Consider the following 24,637-nt stretch of genomic DNA (forward strand, 5'->3'; position numbering starts at 1 on the left):
AAATCCTTCCCCCCCCCCCCCCCCACCCCGTGCACAGTGAAGGTCATTCTAATAAAGAGCTCTCATAGGACAGAGCTGCTAATTGCTCCGCGGTGCTCTAGCTGGTTTCAGATCCAAATAAAGGCACAATGCCTTTTTCCAAGCTTCTCTCCCTCTTGCCCTCCATTCCTCCACCTCCCCTCTTCACCTCTGTTCCTCCATGTTAAATACAATCTGAGTATTAGCTGTGTGGACTGTCAGAGTCTGACCTCAGCCTCCATTACCTTTCAGGACAGAGGGGAGAAATGAAGGGAAGAGCAGGGATTTATCATCCTCATGATCATAGGACGATTTGGCACACATGAATGTGCACATGCACGCACGCCAGCTTTACCTCTTTAGGAATGTACAACCCGTGATTTTAGGATCAGATAAATGAGGTGTGCATGAAATCTGCTCCTTCTACAAATATTTGTGTGTGTTCTGCGTATGTGTGCATATCTTTGTGTCTGTCTTCAGTATTTCGAACAGACAGCAGTTTGAAAGCTGGTAAATCACTTACTGCACTCTAAAGGAAGGGTCGAGGTGAAGGCAGGAGTGTATGTTTGCCCCGGTCATACACACATACGGAGCAACCTCATCGGTGCGGAATGCGCTGTGTTTACCTATGGCTCCAGAACCCACCTGACCGAGGAGGGCTAATCTTTATGGGCTCTGTAAACAGGGACTTTGTCTTCAGAGGACTGCAGGCAGGCAGGCAGGCAGGCAAGCATGCACAGACTTCACACGTATGTGCACGCAGATACAGATGCCATGGGGGAGGGGCATATAAGGCAGGTTATAGACACAGAAAAGTGCACAAGTATGCGCATGGGTAATGCGCACACATTACCATTAAATGCTGAGACAAATTGAACACTACAGTAGACAGTCCTGTATAGAAGGATATGTGTGTAGAAGTATAAGAGAACTCCCCATATTCATATAGTCGGTGGTTTTCTTATCATATTCAGTGAGAAACCATCTTCTCTTCTTCACTTCCCCAAAATCGGCACTGACTTCTCCATTAGCCAGGTGCACAGCATGCTGAAGGATCAGACTCTAGGCCTGTGTTGTAAGCCACTCTTTCTCTGTGTTGATGATGCTCTTTGAAATCAGCCAGCCAGTAGTAGATATTGGCCCACATCAGACTTTCTGTCTGTGGGATAATAGAGTTCACCTGTTAGCACTGGAGCCGGGCCAGGGCAGCCGCAGAAATCTAGCATTAGCCCTTTGCTGTTAGCCAACCTGTTAGCGCTGGCTGGCAGCCAGAGTAGCCTGGAGCAGTGCTATTAGCTACTAGCTTTAGCTCCATGTGGAAGACTAGCTGGCTGCTCTGCTCTGGTATCCTCCTGCAAGTCTGGCTAGCATGATGTAGCAATGATCAGTTGCTGAGCAAACAACTAAACCTGGACAGGAAATATGTGTGTGTGTGTGTGTGTGTGTGTGTATGCTCACTTGTATGAGAATGTGTGTTTAGCTAATACATACCAGCTTAGAAATACCATGCAGATATCCCTCCTATCCCTCTTCCTCTCTTTCTCTCTTATGTCATTCAGCGAATCGGAGCAGAAAACATCTGAAACATGTAGAAATACCAAGTTGGGCTATGGCTCTTATGCTTTCTATGTGTTTTAAACCTAAATCATGCCATTTGAAAACACTGAAACAAATTAAATGCATCTCAGAAATTCACTGACAGAATTTCACAATCTGACATCTTAGAGGAAGAGATAATAAAAATATGGGTCTCAAGGAGTAAAATGAAATGTGAGAGATAAAAAACTTTTGCAACAGCTGAATTGCAGTGGTGGGGAAGTAAGGGTTTACATAAAACGTGTGAACTTTCTTTCTGGCATTAATTTATTTTATTGCTTTTAGGGTGACACTAGAATCAACATGTTTGATACACACAAGGTAGCCTCAGTAGTTAAATAGTTAAATATTTGTTTGCATGGAAAAGTAAAGAGGAAGGTGCTTTTGTAGCAGGGTATGTAGAAGGTGCAGGGCTGTGGCGGAAACTTTATCTGAAAACTTCCATTATATATGAGCGCATTGTTTCTCCAAATGCTTGCTGCGGTACTGGAGCACAAAAAAAATACAGCCAGTGCTTACTCATTTCTTTATTAATCTGTAACACAACACACTAACTGCTTGACACCAGACTTTCATGTGACATGTAAACCTAAAAAAAGACCTGATAGTTGGGTTTGGTCTGGGTTTGGGGTTAAAGCATATTCCCTCAGGGCCAGTGTCAAGGTTTATTTATTGGAATAGTTTCTGCCAGTTTGAGTGTGTGAGAGTGTGAAAATATGGGTGTGGAAGTGTTTACCAAATTATGATCTCTCTTTGTATGCGGGTGTTCAAGTCCCTGTCAAAGCATACAAATAAAAGATCCCAGACCGTTTTTTCTGGATCCGCTCTGACAGTAAATGGGACATTTTATGGACACAGTGACAGTAACCAGGCTAATTGTTTTTGTGTGTGTGTGTGTGTATGCTTTAGTTCATGACTGTCAATTATAATGAAATAAAGGTCATTTGCATGTAACAGCTAAACTAACTATTTTATGAATCCACACATCCGTTCATTCTCAACAGAAGCTCCCATAAGTTCTGTTTCCTGATTACAAAACAGGTTAGAGCTCCAGTTCCTCAGATATCTGTCTCAGGATGAGTGTGTCTCCTGCTCACAAATATTGATTGAACTATCAAAGATTATAGAAATAACCTATGTGGATTCTATTTTAGGGTGAAAACTTTAATGTTTTCCAGGGCTGAACCTGCCACTAGTTACCAGGCATAACCAGGGGGAGAATGACTGCATGCATAGAGTAGAAGAAAGACAGATAATTCAAGAGTCAGATGAAAGTAGATAGATGGTGGAGTGTAGATACATTTTTTTTCCTTTACCCCCTCCCTCTCCCTTCTCCCCCCACTCTCCATCCCACCCTTATTCCCTCAGTTCTTTGCCTAATAAGCAGCGTTCCTGCGAGCTGATGCAAGGCGGAGGAAACAGAGCAGGCGTTCAGGGACTGCTGAAAATATTCCCACATGAGACATAACATGATAAAGACTTATTATCTCACTAAGCTGCTGTAAACACAGATGCACACATAAATACACACTGTACACAACTCACCCCCGCCCTCGCTCGCACACGCGTTCACAGAAAGTGAAGCTGGTCCGACTTTACCGTTCTAACAAGCAGTGACCAGGAGGAATCTGACAGAGCCAATCCTCTCTGACAAAGCCTGAGATTTGGCTAAGCTTTGAACTCCACACACCCAGAGCAGTGGGAAGCAGCAGAGGGAGAGTTCTGATTATTATTAGTGCTAAATTTTTCGGCAACATCTGCACAAGCTATACGTGTCCTAACTGGACTCATTGCGACTCCTCTCCACTCATCAATCACACCAGACGCACACATAAACACAGGCACCCAGAGTTTGCTGTGAGCTAATCCAATACAGTACAAAAGGTATGTGTCAACCTCTTAGACAAACACACGCACACATACAGTATACACCAGAGTCATCAGAAACATGTTGAGTCCCATTTTCTTCTTTCTGTTCTCCACCCCAATTAAAAGGCAAAGGAGGCCATTTATTTCCCTATCCTCCACACACGTTCTTTATCTCTCTGATCTGTGCTCCTCCCTTTCCTCACCCGGTCCCCTCAGGGTAGGGGGGGTGGAACGTCTCTCCCCACATACTCTCAGGTCAGGGGTTCAGCTAAAAGGGGTCTGAACATGTAGAGAAATTGAGAGAGGGAGAAAGACGCGCGCAGAAAGAGTTAGGAGCAGGTTGAGGCAGGCCTCTGCACGGGCAGCTCCTCATCACTGCCAGAAACACTTAAACTTAAAGCAATGTGTGTGTATCATATCCCTAATCAAAGACCTCAGGCTAGATTTATGCCCCTGCCTTTTTCCCGACCTCCATTACACCAGCTTATATACACCCATTACAGGATATGACAGAGTACACACCCTTTAGAGGAGTGTACCACACTCGCCTGTGTGTGAAAGAGAGGGCAAGTGCTCCTTCTTTACACACTCCCCACTTTCCCATTAGGTCCTTGTCCACCTGCGAGCTCTACCTCTCTGTCTGTCTTTATCTCTCTTCTCTTCACTGCTAATAAGGTCAGTGAGGAAGAGTCAGAAGCAGATGGGTGTACAGTACATTACTGCATGACGCAGTATAGTGCGGGCTCCATAGCAGGCCGGTGATTCATGCTTAGTGAGACGTGTGATGATGTGAGGAGTTTCTACTGCAGCGCAAAGTAAGTGGACTGTGAGGCGGGATCTGTTGATCACTCAGCGCTCTGCCTTACTTCATAATATTACCTCAGGGAGCAGTTTGTCTGGACAAAGGCAGAGCTAATGGAAAGAGGGCGATTGAAAAAGGGAGAGAGTGTGAAGAAGAGGAGCGAGGTTGGAGATTAAGTGGCTAGATTTAAATGTCACAATAAAGCTCAACTTTTTAGCCTTAAGTTCACAAGCGGATGTGTGAAGGGAGTCAATGGGGAGGAAAAATACTGTAGTGTGATTTGTGGGTTTCCAGTGGTGCTGCTTGTCAGGGAGACACCGTCAACTGGTGACGTTTATCCGTTTAGTTCATCCACTCTCACCACCAGGTCCACTCAGTGGCTGGTGGCCGGGGCTTTTCAGCATGTCACAAGATCTTAAGCAGATGCAGTTGGCACAGAAATGTACTTTAAAGACTTCTTGACAATATTGGCTCAAAAGTTGATATTAAAGTTTATTTTTAACCTTAGAAACAGCCGTTGGCAAAAACATTATTACCACAAGGCCCACTCAGTACCACATTTTTGTAAACATTGGTAAACGTGCCTCACTCTGAAAAAATTGGGGAAAAAAATCTCATTTAGTCTGTGGCATAAACTATACAGATGTTTTGTTTTCTGTGCCCAGGCCTTGAGAAATTCACCTCTGACACTCTCATATTATTCCACAAATAATGACAGTGAAAGGAATTTTGTCTGTGTAGCTCAAAGCATTGAAAACTGACATTCTAGAAATTCTTCAGCCAAACTTCTCAGTATAATCCACAGACCTTGCTGATTTCTTTTCACACACATAGACCTCTGATGGGTCCCTGTCCATCTGCAAGTGTCTGCTAGAATGTCACTGACAATGCCACCAGAGTCAAACTCTCTCTGTGTCTCACACACACACAGGTTCACCTGCTCTTGCCTCAGAGGAAAAGAAAGTAGGATTCTCTCATGAAACACCTTTTCATTGTTTCCCCAGAAGGCATGGGTTGTACGCCTCTGAAAAACACAGGCATACACACACACACACCATCACACATAGACAGCAATAGGATGCCTCGATAGCGTTTTGTGTACCCCCACTCTGGGTCGCTGAAATGAAAGCAGCAGAACTTTCCCCTGTAAAACTATGTGCTTGTGTGTGTTAATTTCTAAAACTGGCTGAGGCAGACAGACGAGATTGAGCTTGTCATCAGGAGTTCACAGCCTGCGTGTTTGTATGAAGGTTTGTTTTGTTTTGTATTAGCTGCCTTGTATGTGTTCTGAAAGTGTACGTGTGTCTCCGTGTCTCCTCTCTCCCACGCTCGGGCTCCTAACGATGGCAAATGTGTCTGTGTGTTTCCGAGGCATTGTTTCTCAAAAACAACAACACATCCAGGAACGGCTCATTTTGTCAGGTTTTGTGGAAGGAACAGGCTCTAATTAGAGAGGCCCTGTGAAGGTGCATCAAACAGAGCTTTCTCAAAGACCAACCTACACAGCGCACACATGCCACCTCTGATTATTGCAAAAATGTGTGCGTTATTTAACTATACAGCAGAGTATTAAGAGCCTTGTCAGTTAACATTTGCTGCACATCTGATCCTAAGCCATGCATACGCTCCTAGACGCAGACAAAAAAAAAGCATCTGCTTTAGGTGTTGCTTTGAGGCCACTTGGGAGAGCATGTTTGTGTTTGGGCGGTTCATGACCAAAAGTCCTTTTTCACAAAGCACACATGCACACTCACACAAGCACACATAGTTCACTTGTCTATGTCAGCATGTGTTTGCTGTAGTGTCCTGCCTTGTTTGTTCACTCAGATGGGAGCAGGCTTTCTGCTCCAAACTGCCCAGGTCACTTTTTAATCTGTTCTGCCTTGTCCTGCCTTGTTTGTTCACTCAGATGGGAGCAGGCTTTCTGCTCCAAACTGCCCAGGTCACTTTTTAATCTGTGCTGTCTTGCCCCCCCCCACACCCCCCGTTCCCCCTGCCTCTCCACTTTTAGGTGCCAGTGATGATGGTGGAATCAGCCTCTGAGACCATTCGAACAACGCCATCCAACCAGAACGGAGTCAGCAGCCTCAGCAGCCAATCGGATGGAGGGGGAGGTAGGGAGGGCGGGTCTAACGGAGACGCCAATGGAGAGATCAGTCCAGTGGACTTACTGCACCTGCAACAGCAACAGGTGTGTGTTTTCTTGTCTGTCTGGGGTATGCCATGCATGCATTTGACATTTTGTTTACAATTCTTCCTGTGTCTGTGTGCTTGTCAGACTTGCTTTGTAACAATTCCCACTTGTTCAGCTCATAGTAAGGACAGGACATTGTCTAAAAAAGCATACACACACCAGGCTGCTGCATATTGTCCAGATGTGACAACGTGCAGTCGGCTGGACTCTGGTAATTGTCAACCGTGCATGTGCAAACAGTGAAAAGCTCTGACAGCTTGGCTCATTGGTGCTTTAATTATCCCCTGGTCATAATGTGCCAACAAATTCCACTGGGACAAAGTTCACCGCAATAATTCATAAACATTAAGTTTTCAGTTATATGTTATTTCAAATTATTGGCTGAGAACAAATTGGGAGACGCTGTTTAAACACTGCCTTGGTGAGTGAAGCCATTTTGTCATGTTGTGGGGGCATGCAAAAACATGTTCCATATAAGAGTCAGATGCTCAAGGAGTATGCCACAGTTACAGGAGAGAAACTGTTTTGTTTAATTTTTTCACAGATTCATAAACTAGTGTTTGTGTGGGTTTGACACGTCGGCATGAAACGCCTCCATTAGCACAATTTATCTTGCCTCCTGTGCGTCAGTCTTCCCCTACACACACAAACACCCTTCTCTACACACACACATACTGTTTAAAATGGAATTTCCAAGCTTCCCAGAACTTCTTGGATGGAATTCTACATTTTTATTTCTCATTTCCCCCAAAGTCCACATAGCTCTTTTCTGATTGCTCACAGAAGGACGCGACCCATAGCACATAACAGACACACACATACACACTCAACAAACAAAAAGATGTTTTTTTCATCCAGTGGTTTCTGTATTAGTCACTTATTCATTACTACACAGGAAGGTTCACTGAGCATTGTCATCTAATGATAGAAATTCATTGATTTACACTTTTCAATCACTGAATTTGCTTCAACTGATGATGAGATTAAGAGAAAACCATTTCTCCTACTTGTGCACTGGTTGCCTACTCTCACTCTCTCTTTTTGTGTGTGTTTGCATGTGTGTGTATGTTGTTTCCGCCCGTCACTGAGGGTCATAGTGAGTTCTGGGCTATCCGACACCAGCTGAGTTTCTAGTAAAGGAAACCCATGGGAGAAAAAAATCAGGGTTTCCTCCCTGCTGCTAAAATTATTCCCTCTAATTATAATGATGGAGCCTTAGGTGACTGAAGAACACTTAAGGCCCTTCACTCCTGTCCTGCTTTACCTCCTCCTCCTCCCCTTGACTGAATCCTCACCCTGCTTCCTCAGCAGCCTTCAACTAAGGACACACACACACACACAGACATAGCCGTGCACACATGCGCTTACACAAACACCAAACCTGTAGCCCGTACAAAGCAGGTCTTTATTCTCTTGGACATGCCTCTGCTCTCTATGTTTTTGCACCTGTGTGTGCGTGTTGAGTGTGTGTTTGTGTGTGGGTGTGTGTATGCACACACTGGTATTTCCTCTCTTGAGCGGGTTACCAACCACAAACATATCTCCCCCTCTCTCTTTCCATCTTTTTCTCTTCCTCTCTCTCACTGTACTCCTTTTTTCTTTCGATTCACTGTGGACCATGAAAGACAAGCACAACCTTTCCTCCAGATCCCAACACCACCTCGCTAACACTGTTACATCCACTCATTTAGCAGTAAATACACAGTAATTTATCACAGTAATTCTCAATTTAGCGAATTCTGTTTAATCTCATTGTGCACAGATTGGAAACATTCGACTTGTCATGAGGCAGAGGTGGGTCTTTCCTCCACTGTGGGCATTTTTCTTTAACTCTGGAACTGTTCAACCTTTTGCAAGTTGATGGCTGTTGTACTGTACGTTTGAGTGTTTACTCGCGGGTTATATTTTCCATATGTGTCAACATTTTGCACCTTGTTTTTTGTACAAAGAATGGACTTGATTGCTGCATTTAGCATTTCATCAACATATTTTTCTTTTCCTGATAGATGAATCAAGGTAGTCTGTAAGAATCAATAGCATCATGATACCCTCTGGTTCACCCAACTAACACACACGCAGACAGATATAGAAATGGAGGCAGGCCAAATGCCTCCACCCCTCTCCCTCACCCTCCCTCACCCCCTGGACGAGATGGGGGTTCTGTGCCAGTGAGCAATGCTGAATGGCTGCTCTGATATGACAACCAGCTGATTTTTCTCCCCATTCACCTCTGTTATTATCCTCTAGCCAAACATGTTCTTTCCTATTCTTACCATTTAAAAGTCCAAAATGTTTCCTGAAAAACCATGCAACTATGTTAAGCATAAATTTTAAATTATTAAATACAGATTAGTTCTAGATCACACCATAGATTGCATCTGCCTCATAAATACAAGTTGTCACCTAGCACTTTATTTCCTATTTCTCTTCAGTGGTGGAAAATAACTAAGTACATTTACTGTACCTAAGTGCAATTTTGAGGCATTTTCACTTTACTTGAGTATTTTCATTTTCTGCTATTTTATACTTTGACTTTACCACATTTCAGAGGCAAATACTGAACGTTTTACTCCACTACATTTATTTGACAACTTTAGTTACTAGTTGCTTTTCAGAAAGATGTTGAAACGAAATACAGTATAATTTGAATTATTGCTGGGTAGCTTATGAATTTTACACTGAGGATCAATAAATGATGATCCTGCTACATTATAGGCATGTAATGTAGTTAACATAAGCTCTAAATGTGACAAATTATATGCCAGGTAGAATTGTAGCTTTTTAGCATGAAGGTCTTAAATCTCCTTTTTGGAAATTTGCAAATACTTTCTCTGTGTATAAGGATCACACTTCTTAATTTAACAGTATTAATGTGGTAGTGCTGGGTGATCATAGAGGCTTTATTTTTAGCTTGTGCCCACAACTCATAAAATCAATATTGTCTGATACATATAGCCCCTATCCTGACACCAGTTACCTGACAACACTGTCTGTATATATTGCTTCAAACTGAAAGTCTCAGACATACCTCCTCCTCCTCTTTCTTCTTCACTTCTTCTTCTTCTTGTTCCTTTCTCTGCCACGGTTGAGTCTCTCACCTGAAGGTGTAGTGCAGACTGGTGTTGGTGCTTAAACACCATGCCCGTGAGCACTGGAGCAGAAAGGACACACATACACACTCACAAAACTCCTGACAGCATGGTGTTGTCAGAACACAAAGCTTTTTTTTTTTTTGACTTGGCCCCGTTGGGAACCTGAGAGAAATCACAGCCATCTCCAGCCCATCAAACCCCTCCACTGGCCTCTCTGTCTTCTGTCTCTCTTTCTTTCAGTGTTTACCGACACTCTCTTTGTATCTGTCCTTCTGTTTCATTCTTTTTGTTTGTCTCATAGATAGATAAACAGATAAGAGAGGGTCACAGGTAGATGCTACAAGGTCAGCAGGCAGAATAGGGAAGTGGGTGAGTGGAGAGGAGGGATTGGGGAGATGGGACATGAAGCCAGAGGAAACAGAGGTAAAAGGAGGGGCAAAGAGGCAGCACATTGGTGGTGGTGGTGGGGGGACTTGGAGGGCTGGAGAGCAGGAATAGAGGGATAAGGGAGGAGTGTAACGTTGAGACGTGTCAGAAAAGGGCGCCTGGGCCTCCGTGTGGAATGTGGCCTGTCTGCCTCCCCAGAAAGAACAGAGCAGGAGAAAGGGAAGAAGGGGCGAAGACCAGTTCTGCCCCATCATCCAGGGGATAGAGCAGGGAGGAGGGGAGGGGAGAAGGGAAAATAAAGAGCTGAGCTATTGGTCAAAAGGAAGGAGAGGTGGAAAAGTGAGAGTGCAGTGAAGAGTGTGTGGCACTTAGTTGAGAAGCTGGGCATGGCTGTAGATGTGAAATGATGCATAGCAGAGGAGAAATGTAAGCAGGATAAAGCGTAACAAACCTCAAAGTGTGTGTGTGTGGCTGGGTGGAGGGTGCTCTGACGAGAACCAGGTGTCTTCAATTCTTGCCTTCTCTTTACATCGCTCATCCGCCTTTTTTGCAGATGTGAGTCTGCACTTAAATCACTGTCACTCCCCCTCTAATCTATTCTCATCCTTTTCTGTCTCGTCCTTTTCCCTTTTCATCAATGAATTGCTTCTGGTGTTCCAGTACTAGTGGCTTATGATGGCTAGAAGAGAAGAGGGGAACGCAGGAGGCAAAAGAAGGACAAAAAATGGTGCCAGTCATCAGTCAGCTAAGCCAGTCAGCGAGCGGCTTTTTCCTCTGTCTCTCTTTCTCTTTCTCTCACCCTTAACTGACTGTTTCGTGCAAATAGAAAGTGAGAGGCAGATTGTAGCGGTGGTCTCCCTTCCCCAAGGGTTTAAAAGGAACATTGGCTGAGAAAAAGGCAGTTTTAGAAATTGGTTTGGAGCTTCGATCCCCACTCCCATTTGTCATGTTCTAGTTTTTACAGTTTTTTGCTCTCTCGTATGTTCACACACATACTGACAATCATTGTTTCTTTCCTCTTCTCTCTTTCTCACAAACACACCTATAGGCAGTTACACGCATGCACAGAGCTGATGGGAGTTAATGAAGGGTGTAATTAAGAAGCCACAGTGATGACTGGAGATCAGGGGCACCGATACAGATCTCAGATATACACAAGCACTGATGAAAGATAGCTGTTTTGTGTGTATGCGCACGCGCAAGCGTGTGCATTTGGATTTGATGCCCGGGAGTGCTTTGCGGACAGATGTACAGTATGAGACCAGTGTGTGTGCGTGTGTAAACAGATGATGAGAGATACTGGATAATTCAGATAATGTATGGCTTCCTGTTAGATTGGCTAGACTGAGTAATTAAGGCCTGTATAGTTGGGACTCAAAGACATATGTGATTCTACAGCTTCAGTTGTTAGGTCTTTGCTGAATTATGAGAGTGAATGCTGGTCGCTGGGACAGTCATACATGTCCTGTTTGACCTCCAGCTCACCACCAGAGTTCACTTTCAGGTCAGGAGGGCAGAGGAGATGGGGGTGAAGGGGTGGCGAAGAGTAAATGAGGAAGAGGTCAAGAACAAAAGACGTTTTCAGACACATTTTCTGGATTGTTAGTGCAGTAGGATTTCATTTAATTACATTATGCTTGCATTTTATGCATCTGCATGACATGATGAATCCCATGTGTGTCTGTGTGTGTTATTTTCCTGTCTGTATGTCTGTCTGCATGTGCAACCTCTGTGTTTCTGTTGAGTGTGCAGACCAGTAAATCAGTCCCAGCCAGGCCTTTCTCTGAGTGCTGTCACCTCCTAAAAGCTTTCCCTTGGTCTGGGCCAGGCTTTGCTCTTTATGTCTGAGGTCAGTGTAGTTCACAGGTCACCAGAGGTCATGCTGAGACACAGTAGGGGCAAGTTGGGTTGCAGAGCATCACAGAACACCCACTGCTGTTACTGCGACGATACAAAGAGACCTATAGAGCATCAACTTCCTCTTGGAGCTTTAAAAGCACTAGCAGTTTCTTTTATGTCTTTGACTTTTAGTTTCCTTGTCCTTGCCCTGTTGAACTGTCTATATATGAATTAATCTATGTATTGGTCAATAAAAGCTTACTTGATAGTAGATGAGGAATATTTAGATTTGAGGCATCCCTCCATCTCATATTCATCATATTCATTTCACACATGGAGACCGAATTCTGAGATGCTGAGATGTTGTATTTGTGAACGGCCTTTTCCTTGTTGCTTTTCCACGCCAGGCCACTGTGTTGCAGGACTGCTGATGTCCTTTCAGTTCCTTTGCTGTTGTATTTCTCCACTCAATGAGCTCCATATTCACTTTTTCTCTAAAAATTCTTTAAATACCAGAGGCGAAAAATAACCAAGTACATTTACTCAACTACTGTACTTAAGTACAGTTTTGAGATACCTGTACTTTGAGTATTTTCATTCTCTACTATTTTATACTTTGACTTCACTACATTTTACAAGCAGATATTGTACTTTTTTACTCAACTATATTTATTTGATTACTTAGCTTGTAGCTACTTTTCAGAATCAAATTAATAAAACAAAATGAAATTCACAAGGGACCCGGCAGTAACCCAAAGAATGAGCATATAAGTTGGTCAACATCAAAAGCTGCAACATTAAAAGTGATATACACAACAATGCATCAATAATAACAGTAATCCAACAATATGACATACTTTAATGTTAAATGCATCATTGTGCATAGTGAGTAGTTTTTCTTTTGGTATTTGAGGTGAGGTGTATTTTGATGCTAATTCTTTTGTACTTTTACTTAAGTAACATTTTAAATGCAGTAGCTTTACTTGTATCAGAGTATTTTTATTCTATGATATTGCTACATTTACTTAAGTAAATAATCCAAATACGTCTTCCACCACTACTAAATGCAGCATAATGTTCTTGAGGCACAAACCTGACAGCTAATAAATAATTCAGATTTTCAAATCAATTCAGTTCTATTGAAAGTGATGTTTTATTGCCATTTCAACATAGTTATTAGGATTTTATTTTAGTGAGCTCACATTTAGAATGAGACAATACAAATGACAACATAGATGACCAACAAATTTCAAATGACCTTGACTAAAAATGTTAAATATACCTAACAGTGCGGTTTCTTGTCTAAGTTATTCCACAAAAGAATGCTACAGGTTTGCTGAAAAAAGAGTACATGGACAGTAGATATGGCCGCAGTTGGTTGACCAAACCACCCACAAGGCTTAGAGACACAAACAGACAGATACCAACGGAAGATGTCTGTGTGTGTGTCCTGTTTCTGTTGTGGAGACAGAGTTATACACACACACACATCCCCAGACACCTGAAGGGTTTTAGTTGGGTTTGGTTGCTATGGGAGTGTTTGGAAGCATGTGCAGTGTGTAGGCCTGGCTGCGCTGTCAGGTAAATAATACACATGAACACGCACACATCCTCACACATGAGCCCGGATGGACATTCTTCATGGAGAAGTTTCCAAGAGTGAAAAAGTGGATTGTTCACTCTCACCCTTTAGAAGGTATTGTACTGGTGACTGGGGCCTTTTTAAGAGGTCAAAGGTCAGCAAGCAAAGCTGCATGACCTCATTACTATAACTGGTCAGTGTGACTGGGATGTGTCTGTGTGCATGTGTATGGATACCCATTCACATGGGTTACTCTCTATAACCGTAATTGGTTTTAACTGCTCAAATGCACGGTTTCAGACCTCATAAGGGGCAAGGCCCTCATATACCCACCCCCACCCACCTACACAGGCCAAACAAAATCCTCACACCTTGGTCCTTGTCTCCTCTCTTTTCTTAAAGTCCTTACCTCACCTCAGTCCGGACTCACAGAAAGAGACAGACACCGAGAGCAGAACCAGAGAAAGTGAAGAGTAAAGACAAAATGTGCAAGGTCTACAACGCTCCAATGAAGGTAGTTACCCTGGAAACAGTTGAGAGCCCGCGATGCACACAATGAACATGCACATACACACACCACACACACAATGGCTGCAGAGGCCTAAAGTGTAGCTAATTAGCTAGTCTGCACTGGTTCTTTGTGTGAGCCATTTTAAAGGAGAGATTAGAGTCAACAGGGAGGAGACGAGGAATGTAGTTCTTCTCTCTCTTTCTTTCATTTGCTTTCTTCTTGAACTCTGGGACAGTGCATGATGGTCCTTTTTCCACATGACTGACAGAATGCTTTCCACTCAGAACATATGAAAAAAATGTGTATAGTGAAAGTCCATTCAAGATAAAGTGAGGCAGCACTTCAGTGATGAGGAATTCATAAAAAGTGACATCAGCAAGTGACAAACTCCTCAAACCAAAAATGCTTCTTCTTTCTATTTTTTCATGGCTTTATAGTTATTTTCAGAAATGTTAACCTGTGTTTTATTCTATGATGAGAATAAATTATTGGAAGTTACAGTGAAGGTGAAAAACTTGTTTGTGCATGGCTGCACTAAGTACAATAGATCGAAGATGAACTAGACAGTAGCGCTGCAAAAGTCAGATTTTCTCCAGTTGCTTGCCCTTGTTGCCTAGCTGTTGTCTAGTTGAGTCATCACTTTCCTAAACCTCTAAATTAAATGCTTCATTAGACAAATGTAGTCATAGTGATAGTAACGTTAGCCAAAATCAACAAAAGTTAGATCTGGTCAAAAAAGCTTTAAAAAATATAAAATTGTACAGGCCTTTGAATATTTGTGAATTGAAAAAATGCGCCATCTGGTTGGATTGACCCTCCTTCATAGTCCAGCACACAAACACACACACACACACACACTTACCCATTTCCCTTTTTTAGAACCCCTGCTTCTGATATGGGGAAGTTAAATATGTTGTGCATGTTTAAAAGTTTATCTTTGTGTACATCGGCCAGCCTTTATTGTGCCTGATCACTTCCGGTGTTTGTGCATGTGTGTGCATGCAAGTGTTTGGGTGTGTCCACCTCCGTCTCCAGAGCCACAGCCAGGTGTAAAAACCCTCTGAACCAAACCCATGAAAGAGGTTTTTTTTCCATCAAAGCCATCAGGCTTACTTTTACAGGCCACTAACTAGGACCGTGTTTTTCTGTTTAACCAAGCGGCGTCTCTGTGTGTACATTGTCTTCATATGTGTATGTGCTGGTGTATGCATGTGCACATGGCAGACAGTCTCTGTTTGTGTATGTATGTGTTTTCCGTCTGTCTCCTGAACTGAGTTTTGGCAGTGTCTTGCATGTGTTATTAGTTTAATTTTCTTTTTTTTTGGTTATTAATAATAACAGTTAAACGGTTTCCATATGTGAGGCCTGGTTGCCAGGCTAGTGCTATCCTCAGCATGGAGTGGCCTTGCAAAAGTGACTATTGTTGGGCAGGAGAAACAGCTTAATCTCTGGAGATCACCCAGCTAAGTCCTAACACCAAAGTGGCCTTGTCTTCACAAGAGCATGACCAAACTACTTAACTGTCCTACCTTATACAAGATGAGGGCTAAATATTACAAGGTACGCTGTGTGTGTGTTTGTGTGTGTGTGTGTGTGTGTGTGTGTTTCCCTCTGTGGGCTGGGTCTGTCTGGAGTGAGGCCTTCCTCTCCTGCCAAACGAGCTGTGTTGAAAACCACAGGGAAACGGCATATGTGTATATAATGTATGACGTGTATTTTTATGTGTGTAGAAGGAAACTGCTGTAGAGCTATTTGCCTTCAATTAGCTGCCTGGCCTGTGATGAGGCCTACACTGTGGAGGGAACTGCTTTTATATTCTCAAGAAGGAGTTTTCTCTTTCTGTCACCACTCACCTCATCATTATCTTTAAGCGTCTACCTCTTGATGCCCTTTTCCCTTCACTTAACAGAGAAAAGCTGACAACACCTTCTTAGGAAGATTTTTTTTTTCCCTTCATGTGTGTGTTCAAATGTGTGCATATGATGATGAATTATGTAATGATATAGAGCAGCCCTGGGTATTCATTCAGCTCCTTTTTATGACCGTGCTATAGCCCTGTGAATCAATAGAAACATAGGGACTTAGTTGAAGAAGAGAGGTTTTCTCGTTTCACTTAACAGTTTTGAACTGAAAAGAACCATCTGGAAAACGGCAGGGTCCCCAGAGCCTAGAACAGGTCCCTTTTATGAAAAATAGGATGTGAAAAAAATCCAAAATCTGCCAGGGCTTTCAAACATTACGGCATATTTTGAAGTTTTTTTGGAGTTTGTGAGGTTTTATTGCATTGGCTCTTGAATGTGCTCTTTCCTCTCTTTAATGGTCAGGTTCGGCCCAGGGAAGTTTGCTTCAGCCGCTTTTAAAACCTCAGCTCTCAAAGGGTGCCCTTAAATTGCGGAAACATTACATGAAATAGCTGAAATGGGTCGCGACTAGCTGAAATATCTGAAGATGTCCCAGCAAGCTCCAGCTCAATGGCAGCCTAAATAGATTAAGATATTCAGTGTGGCTTGAGCCCATCTATATAGGTAGCCACGTTGCTGTGAGCGAAAACAAATGGCAGGAAGGCTGGAAAAGGCAGACCGGAAAGACCTGATTAATTCCAGAAAAAGAGAAAGCGTATGTGAGGAAGACTCAGAGGAAAGGGGCGAAGTCTTGGCAGAGCATAGTTTATTTGTAACCCACCATGAAATTGAGTGGCTTTAGCAGGCTTTGGTTCAGGCTGCCCCTTACCCCTATAGGTTTACCCTCTGGAAACCTCTAACCTGCCCCAAACATACACCCTGACGGTGTCTTTTTGACAAATTAGTTTATTAATTGTATCTACCATAAACATTAGGCCGTGACAAGTAAACATTTTTTCACACCACTTTCTCCTAACAATGATGTTAGTGCTGGTGTTTCTCCAGACCACATTGATTGTCTTTTGCATAAAAGAAGATACTGCTACCTACTCAGCAGCTACCCCCCCCTCATCTTATAGTTTTGTCTAAATATAATCCTTCAAGTTAAATTTAATGTCTGTAGGACCATATAAGCATGAGTGATATCAGTTGCTGTAATATTTAATAACTATGACCCATGGTACATGGTTAAATACAACAAGTTATGAGAGTGTCAGTCTTAACAGCTGTTTACACTAACTATTCAAACTGAGCAAGATTGATGCCTTTGTTGTTAAAATTTATTATAATCATCCCTTAAGTATTTCCAGGCTAATCCTAAGTGCAGCTTTAGCCACAGCTGTTGTCACTGTAGTCAGTCTTTGTCTGACAGCTAAGGAAAGGTGCAGCTCTCCTCATAAGGCCAACAGCTGCTTTCAGAAGGCTTAGCTTTCATTGGTAGGCCTGGACAATCTATTTTAGGCCTCCGTCTAACCCATATCTGCTCTCAGAATTTACTGTGGTGAACAAGGGTATGGGTAGCAGATTTGAGAGAGGAGAGGGGAGGGGGCAGAGCACAAGAAAGACAGAAAACCTGGAAATATGCCAGCCAAACTTTTGTAAATTATACATTATATGGAGAAGCGAAGTAAGGGCAAGAGACAGATCCGGTGATTTAGATGGAGAGAAAGAAAGTTGGAGTGATCTGGGAAAGCAATCTGGTTTTTGTGGTGAATGACAGTGTTGCATTTGATACGTGATACTCCACCGCAGATGTAACCAAGCCTTCACTCACATATGCCCCAAAGTCATATAGCAATCCCACTGTCACCTCCTCGGTAATCCAAGTTTGTGTACAATGTGTGTGGGTGTAAATACTGGGTCAGCCTTTGAAGGCAGGTGAGCTGGGACTGCACTGTGTATCATCATCCTTTAAACTAATTTACATGCTTTGCAGATTGTGTTACATGTGTTCAGTCTTGTTTCATTTTCCTCTCTGATCATGATTCCCTGTGAGAATCCAGAGAAAGAGAAGGAATCAAAGATAAGAGAGATGTAGGGCCAGAAAAACCTAGCAGAGAGTAGCAAAGACCAAACATGAAGGAGAGAGTGAATTAAAGTAGGAAAGGTAGGGGTTTAGCAGAATTTCAAGGTGTTTTTTTTGTGCCAAAGTGAGAAGGCACACTGCACACGGATACAAGGGATCACCAGGGTGACCCAGGAGGATGGCAGCCTTGACGCAGCTTTAGTTTGGCTTTCGGCTTCAATGACAGCACTCCAGAAAGGAGATAGAATGTAAGAGGGAAGTAAGTGTGAAAAAAAAAGATCCACAACTCCTTCCTGAACCCAGTCTCTCCCACTGATCCAAAATCAGAGAGCGTGCAGGCCTGTAGAGAAGCAGCTAGGTGTGACGAGCGCTTTTCTACTTCCCCGCCCTGTAGCTGTTTATCCGTCTCTTCATCTATCACTCTCTTCTGGGAAAGAAAGGGGATAGAGGTATAGAGGAGCAATGCTTTACAAGCCTGTCTTCCCAGGCTGCTGAGCTAGTAAAGTGGCCGAGAGATACTTTGATTTGTTACATCCAACGCAGCTGAAACATTTGAATCACTCACTCAGTAGTTTAGCTTGTAGACAGATGAGACAATAAGTGTCTCTCCCACCACCATCAACTTGTGCTTCTTTCTTTTTCTGTGTGCTCTTCTTCTTGGCCTAAGAGCAAAGAAATCTGATACCACCTGCCTCCCCCTTGCCCTTCCTAACTCCCTCCCCTTCTCTTCCTTCCACCCCCTAGGACAGCCCACGGTCTGCCTCAGGGGCTGTTTATCTATGGGGGGAGACGAGGAGGAGAGGGTAGAAGGGGGGACGGGTTTGTTTCGTTTCAGCCGTCAACAATGGATCTCAGTCAGTGCTGATGGATTACTTCAACATATGGTACCCACCTGTCTCCCTCTCCCTCTCTTTCTCCCTTCATCTCCCCTCTCGTCCCCCCCTTCCTTTGCTACGTCTCACTGTTTGGATTTCTTTGCTTATTCCAGCATTCTCTGTCTCACCCAAACACACTGGGCGGATTAGAGGCCAGATTCATCACACACACACAGAGACCTGTTTGCTTTAGCAACCTGAGACAGGCGAGCACGCACACACATATACACACACACACACACACACTAACACAAATCTATCGAAGGTGGCCTGGCCTTGCTACATGTTAGTTGTAATATTTTTGTTCTCAGCTGAAATTGAACTCATTAACTTCCCATCTCAAGCATGGTAGGTGTGCATATACACACACACACACACACACACACACACACACACACACACACACACACACACACACGTCACAAAATTACATTTCTAACCATTTCTTCTAATGGATTCTCACTAGCTCTCCCTCCTTTCAAAGCAAAATAGTTGTCAGCCATTTTTTGTAATCCTCGTAAGGAGAGAAACTGGCCTTTACTGTGTGTGTGTGTGTGTGTGTGTGTGTGTGAGAGAGAGAGAGAGAGAGAGAGAGAGAGTGACCCTGTTGAATTAAAAAATGCACTGTTATTAAAGGCTGTGTCAAAGGCGATGATTTACAGAGGAGAGCGATGACAAGTCAGAAGAACTCACACTGAACTGACACACACATACTCACACTGTGCTCTCAGGCCTCCAAGCTGAGCAGTAACCTCCTCACCCCTCCTTCCTCTTCCTCCTCCTCCTTTCTCTCTCACTCTAATAAAACCTGTCTTACACCACTGATGTGTGTATAAGTGTGTGTGTGTGTTTGTGTGTGTGTGCACGCACACTCTGCGGCAGCACAAAGACTCTGTTGTTGGGCCTCCATCTCAGGCCTCCCTCATATTTTCTTTAAAGGTGCAGTGTGCCCCCAAGAATGCCACGGGAGGAGTGGGGAGTTGGGGCTGGGGGAGTGTAGGAGGAGCTGGTGTGTAGATGGGTGTGTGGAGGTGGCAGCATGCTTCACAATGCTACAGCTCAGCCAGGTCACAGAGAGAAAAAGGCAAGGAGTAAGTGTGAAGAGGAGAAATAAAAGAAGGGTCAAAAGAAGAGGAGTGCTTCTTCACAAAGTAGAGATGACAGTTTGGCTTTGTTTGCCGGTGATTATCGTGTGTGTGTGTGTGTGTGCGCAATAAACCTATGGTCTTTCTCACTTTGTTCAAAGTTGAAAGTTCACAGTTTAATTTTATTATCCATAGAAATCATAGAACTCAAAGTGCTCCAACTCCAATATAACACAAATGAGACAGGGAGCTAACATTGCTCCAGTAACTTGTAGATAATTGAATAGGAATTTATTGATACAAAGCCCATATGACACAAATGGAACAGATCATCAGTTTTTATACACTGTATGTGTTAAATGCAGTGGTCAGGTTGACAAGTTATTGAGTACAACAGGATGTCCTGATTTAAGGAAATGGAGGTGGTGGAACTGAAAATGCTTCTTTAGGTGAGTCCATTATGTTCTATTTTGAAACACCTCAGAGTGTGTTAGTGCTCTTTTACCACTGCTGAAAATCTTTTTAATAGTCATCTGTAGTTTAAGGTTTATTTATATTTTAGCTCATGGATACATGGGTAGTTTTGCTGCTGAGTTAACAGGTATTTTCTGTTTCAGTTTTATTTATATAGCACCAACTCACCACAAAAAAAATCGTCTCAAGTCATTTTACATAAACCTTAAAATATAGTAGAGAAAAGCCCAACAAATCCCCTTTGAGCAAGCACTTGGCGACAGTGGGAAGGAAAAACTCTCTTTAATGGAAGAAACCTCTGACAGACCCCGACTCTTGGTGGGCGACCTTCTGCCTCAACCGGGTGGGGTGAGCGGATAAAGAAGAGAGAGGAGAAAAGAAAAGAAAAGCAGCAAGACACAACAAACAAGCAAATACTGGGAGGTTAGTGATGCCACTAGCTGCTCATCAGTAACATTCATCTCCAGGGGCGAGAGAGAGCACAAATTACAGGTGAGAGGAGACACAAAGTTAGTGACATACAGTACAATGGCAGCATATAAATGCATGGAGAATGAGGAGAGGAGAGGTGCGCGGCCTCAGAACCTCATAAGAGGACCCCCAGCAGTCTATGCCTGTAACTAAGGGAAGGCTCAGGGTCACCTGAGCCAGCCCTAAGTATAAGCTTTTATCAAAAGGAAAGTTTTAAATCTAATCTTAAAGGTAGAGAGGGTGTCTGCTTCCCAAACCGAGACTGGGAGCTGGCCTCACAGGAGAGGAGCTTGATAGCTAAAGGCTCTGCCTCCCATTCTGCTTTCATAGACTCTAGGAACCACAAGTAGACCTGCACTCTGAGAGTAAAGTGCTCTGTTGGGATGAAATGGCACTATGAGGTCTTTACTGGAGGCTAGGCATATGCCATGTAGAGCAACTATATGGCTATATGGCACATTTCTGAGGGTTTTAGGCAATAACTTCAGTTTTTTCTGAATTTAGAAGTAAAGTAATTACAGGTCATCCAGGCCTTTATGTCTTTAAGACATGTTTGAAGTTTGACCAACTGATTTGTTTCATCTGGCTAAATATAGCTGATTATCATATGTATAGCACTGGAAATGTATGTTGTTTCCTAGTAATATTGCCTAAGGTAACCATGTATAAAGTGAAGAGAATGTGACCTAGCACAGAACCCTGTGGAACACCAGGACTACCGTACCTTTTATGTGCATGGAAGATTCATCATTAACACGAAGAAATTGAAATCTATCTGATAAATAAGATTTGAACCAGGTTAGTTTGGTTCTTTTAATCCCAGTGACATGTTCCAGTCTCTATAATAAAATGTTGTGATCAGTGGCGTCAAAGGCAACACTGAGCTCTAAGAGGACAAATATAGACACAAGTCTGTTGTCCATTCAGAATAGTTTGATGTTCGGTAATACCCAACAGTTGGAAACAATCTACTGCATTGAACATTACTTTTAAAAATAACTTTTAACGATACCTGCCAGCAAATAATAAGCAGTTTTTTTTTCAGCAGTCATGTTTTAAAACTACACTTGCCATCTTTACAGTAGCTAATATCAAATGTTCCACCTCTCAACTGTGCAGCACATTTGAATAAACTGGTATCTAACTTGACAATGGAAACCTTGTTTAAATATCTGGAGAATCACCTGCTTTATTGGTAGTTCTTGTCTAACTCATATACACTCACATCCATGAATACAGGCATACAGTAAGAGAGGAGACAGGCATCACCTCTGCTTAGTTGTAGCATTTATGAAAGCCATAAATGGCTCTTTAATATAGTGGTAATCAGGGTGGTAATTTGAGTGGAATTGTCCCTTATTGTTGCCAGACATGCCTCCCCAACTCCTGCCAACACACATGCATACGCACGTACACAGACAAACACATGCACTCACCCTTGAGCAGACAGGGTGTTCAAGGAGTAATTCACACCACATGCCAACAAACTGGGCGGTTGTGTTTTTTTTGGTGTTTCTCTGTGTGTGTGCGTATGTCTGTGGCTGCTTTAATGCTGAGGTCAAACCAGTAAATGGGAGGGGGTTCCTTAGATTTTTGTTAAAGTGTTAAGATATATGTGTGTGTGAGTGTGTGTTTGTGTGTGTGTAGGCATGTCCACAGCCACGTCCATGTGTGTGTGTTTTAATTGCGGTCTCAGCAAAAGTAGTAAGTGTGCTCGATACAGCTGGTTTTCATCACTCTGACTGCACAGAGAACTCCTCTCTCTTTCTGGCTCCCTCTAATCTCTCCTTTCTGTTTTTGTAATTAAACCTTACTTAATGTACCCAAGCTTCTAATCTGACAATTCGTTAAATATGTGACAATATACAGTACATGTGTGCTGCACTGTTTCATGGTGTTACAATTTACTGTAGTTATGAAATGATGCACAGCTACAGAAAAAGAAATCTCTGGTTGAGTAAGAGGTTCCATGGTAGAGAACACCCCTCATTCTGGCCGTTAATTTGTGGTGTCCACACACACACACACAAATGGGTACACACACCTACACACACACACACACACACAGACTTTCATAAATCAATATTTACTAGGGAACCTTTCCCTTTTGAGCCAGAGGAAGCAAATGTGCATCCTGCTGTCTCGCCTCTAACCCTCTGTCATGAGGCTGAGCTCGTGTGTGTATGGGTGTGTGTGAGTATGCACTTACAGTAAGGGCGAGGCGGCTCATGTGTTTTGAGATGAATGTTTTCTTGTTTTGTTTTCTGAGCCATTCAGGCATGCCAAAAAAAATCCTCAGGGGCTGATTTGTTTTGATGAACACTTAGGTCTTTAAAATGTCGACCAGCAATACAGAAAAGAAAAGAGAGACATATTATGAGGCAGTGAAAGATTTATACAGTTTGTTTAAATAATTTAAGGATGATGAGGAGGAGATATGAGGAGTGACGGTGGAAGAGATGGCAGAGGTAACACTTGGGGGAAGAGAGAAGGGATGAAGACAGTGAGCTAGAGAGTGATGGTGTCACTGGTTTGAATGGATAGCACTGGAGTGCAGAAATGGGAAGAGGAGGGGCAATGAAGAGGTGGAGTGGTGGTTAGTCACAGCTCTTTAGGGCACATCAGGGCAAACAGTTCCTTACATCACTCTGGCACACACAAACGCAGAGCAACTGACACACATGACGATATGCTGACACACTTCTGCCTCAGAGGATGTGGAAAAACCACTTTTCACCTTCCTCTGAAAATAGAGGTGGGGTAAAGGGGTCTGGAAGAGAGAGAGTGAAACAGAGGAGAAGGCAGAGGAAATAAGACTGGAAAGAGAAGATGGTCAGAGTTTGGAGCTAAAAACGGTTTGAATGAGTTGGGAGGAATTCATTCACACACACAGAATCAGATGCACCCACTTGAGCATGCTCTGTGTGCACTAGATGAACATCTCGGGTCAAGGAAATCGGATCTGACAGCTTGGCAAAAGGACAGGGTACATAGCGTGTGACCAGTTTAAGAGTATGTGTTTGTTTTTGTCTTTTATTTAAATCGAAAAAGTTTGATTGTGTATTATTTGAAACTGAACTTACATACATGCACATTTAAGTTGTTGAAAGCAAGTTACTTTTATTAGTGTTGTTGTTTAATCCTGAGCACATTTCGCTGTGTGACTGGGTGTGCATCACCTGATCATCTCCATTTCTCTCCTGTAGGCGCTCCAGGCAGCCAGGCAGTTCCTGCTCCAGCAGGCATCTGGACTCAACTCCCCTGGCAGCAATGAGGTCAAACAGAGCCCTGTGCAGGTCAGAGCACACACTCACACACCCACACACAGATGCACAACCCAAGTGGTGCTTTGTCAGAATCTGTATATTATTAAGCCCCTGGCTGCTGATGTAGCTTTCCTTTCACCAACCTGCCACGTCAACTACACTGTGTGATAAAGGCACATACTTTTCATTCCCTTTCTCTCTCTGTCTGTGTTTTTGTCTTTTTGTGACTACATGTGCATGCTATTATTAATGTGTCTGTAAGTGTGTGTGTGTGTGTGTGTGAATGAGATCCTTGTAGTGATTGGGTAGCGAGCTGTTCTCAGAGTTGAATTCCACAGTAAATAGAGAAAGTATAGATGTTAAATCACAGGTTTCATCATGATACAACCTTACATCCATTATTGTAGCCAGCAATCTGGTGTTTGTTGATACATAAATGTATGCTGCAACGGGATTGTGATTCAGTGTGATTTATTTCAGGGGCTGCAATCACTATGATGATGTGCCTATTGTGCTCCCCTAAACTGTTATTTTGTACAAATAAGAACTCATGTTGACCTTCCAATTCAACATAAACTTTTACTTTTGAGATACAGTAGGAAGCACTGACATTGTCACACATAAAATATATATATATACAGTCTTATGC

At 43.0% G+C, this 24,637-nt stretch overlaps 1 protein-coding gene across 1 annotated transcript in view; it reads left to right on the forward strand.

Annotated features, from left to right (window-relative positions):
• Window positions 1–24,637, forward strand: part of LOC109956257 (forkhead box protein P4-like) — a 64,295-nt gene that overhangs the window by 27,152 nt on the left and 12,506 nt on the right. Inside the window, exons 2-3 of the mRNA XM_020593227.1 lie at window positions 6,297–6,476; window positions 23,929–24,018. Of these exons, the coding sequence (XP_020448883.1) occupies window positions 6,306–6,476; window positions 23,929–24,018 (261 nt within the window). The 5' untranslated portion in view covers window positions 6,297–6,305. The remainder of the gene's footprint in view (window positions 1–6,296; window positions 6,477–23,928; window positions 24,019–24,637) is intronic.

This window comes from Monopterus albus, unplaced genomic scaffold (assembly GCF_001952655.1).
Source record: "Monopterus albus unplaced genomic scaffold, M_albus_1.0 scaffold18.1, whole genome shotgun sequence".
In the NCBI taxonomy this organism is placed as follows: domain Eukaryota; kingdom Metazoa; phylum Chordata; class Actinopteri; order Synbranchiformes; family Synbranchidae; genus Monopterus; species Monopterus albus.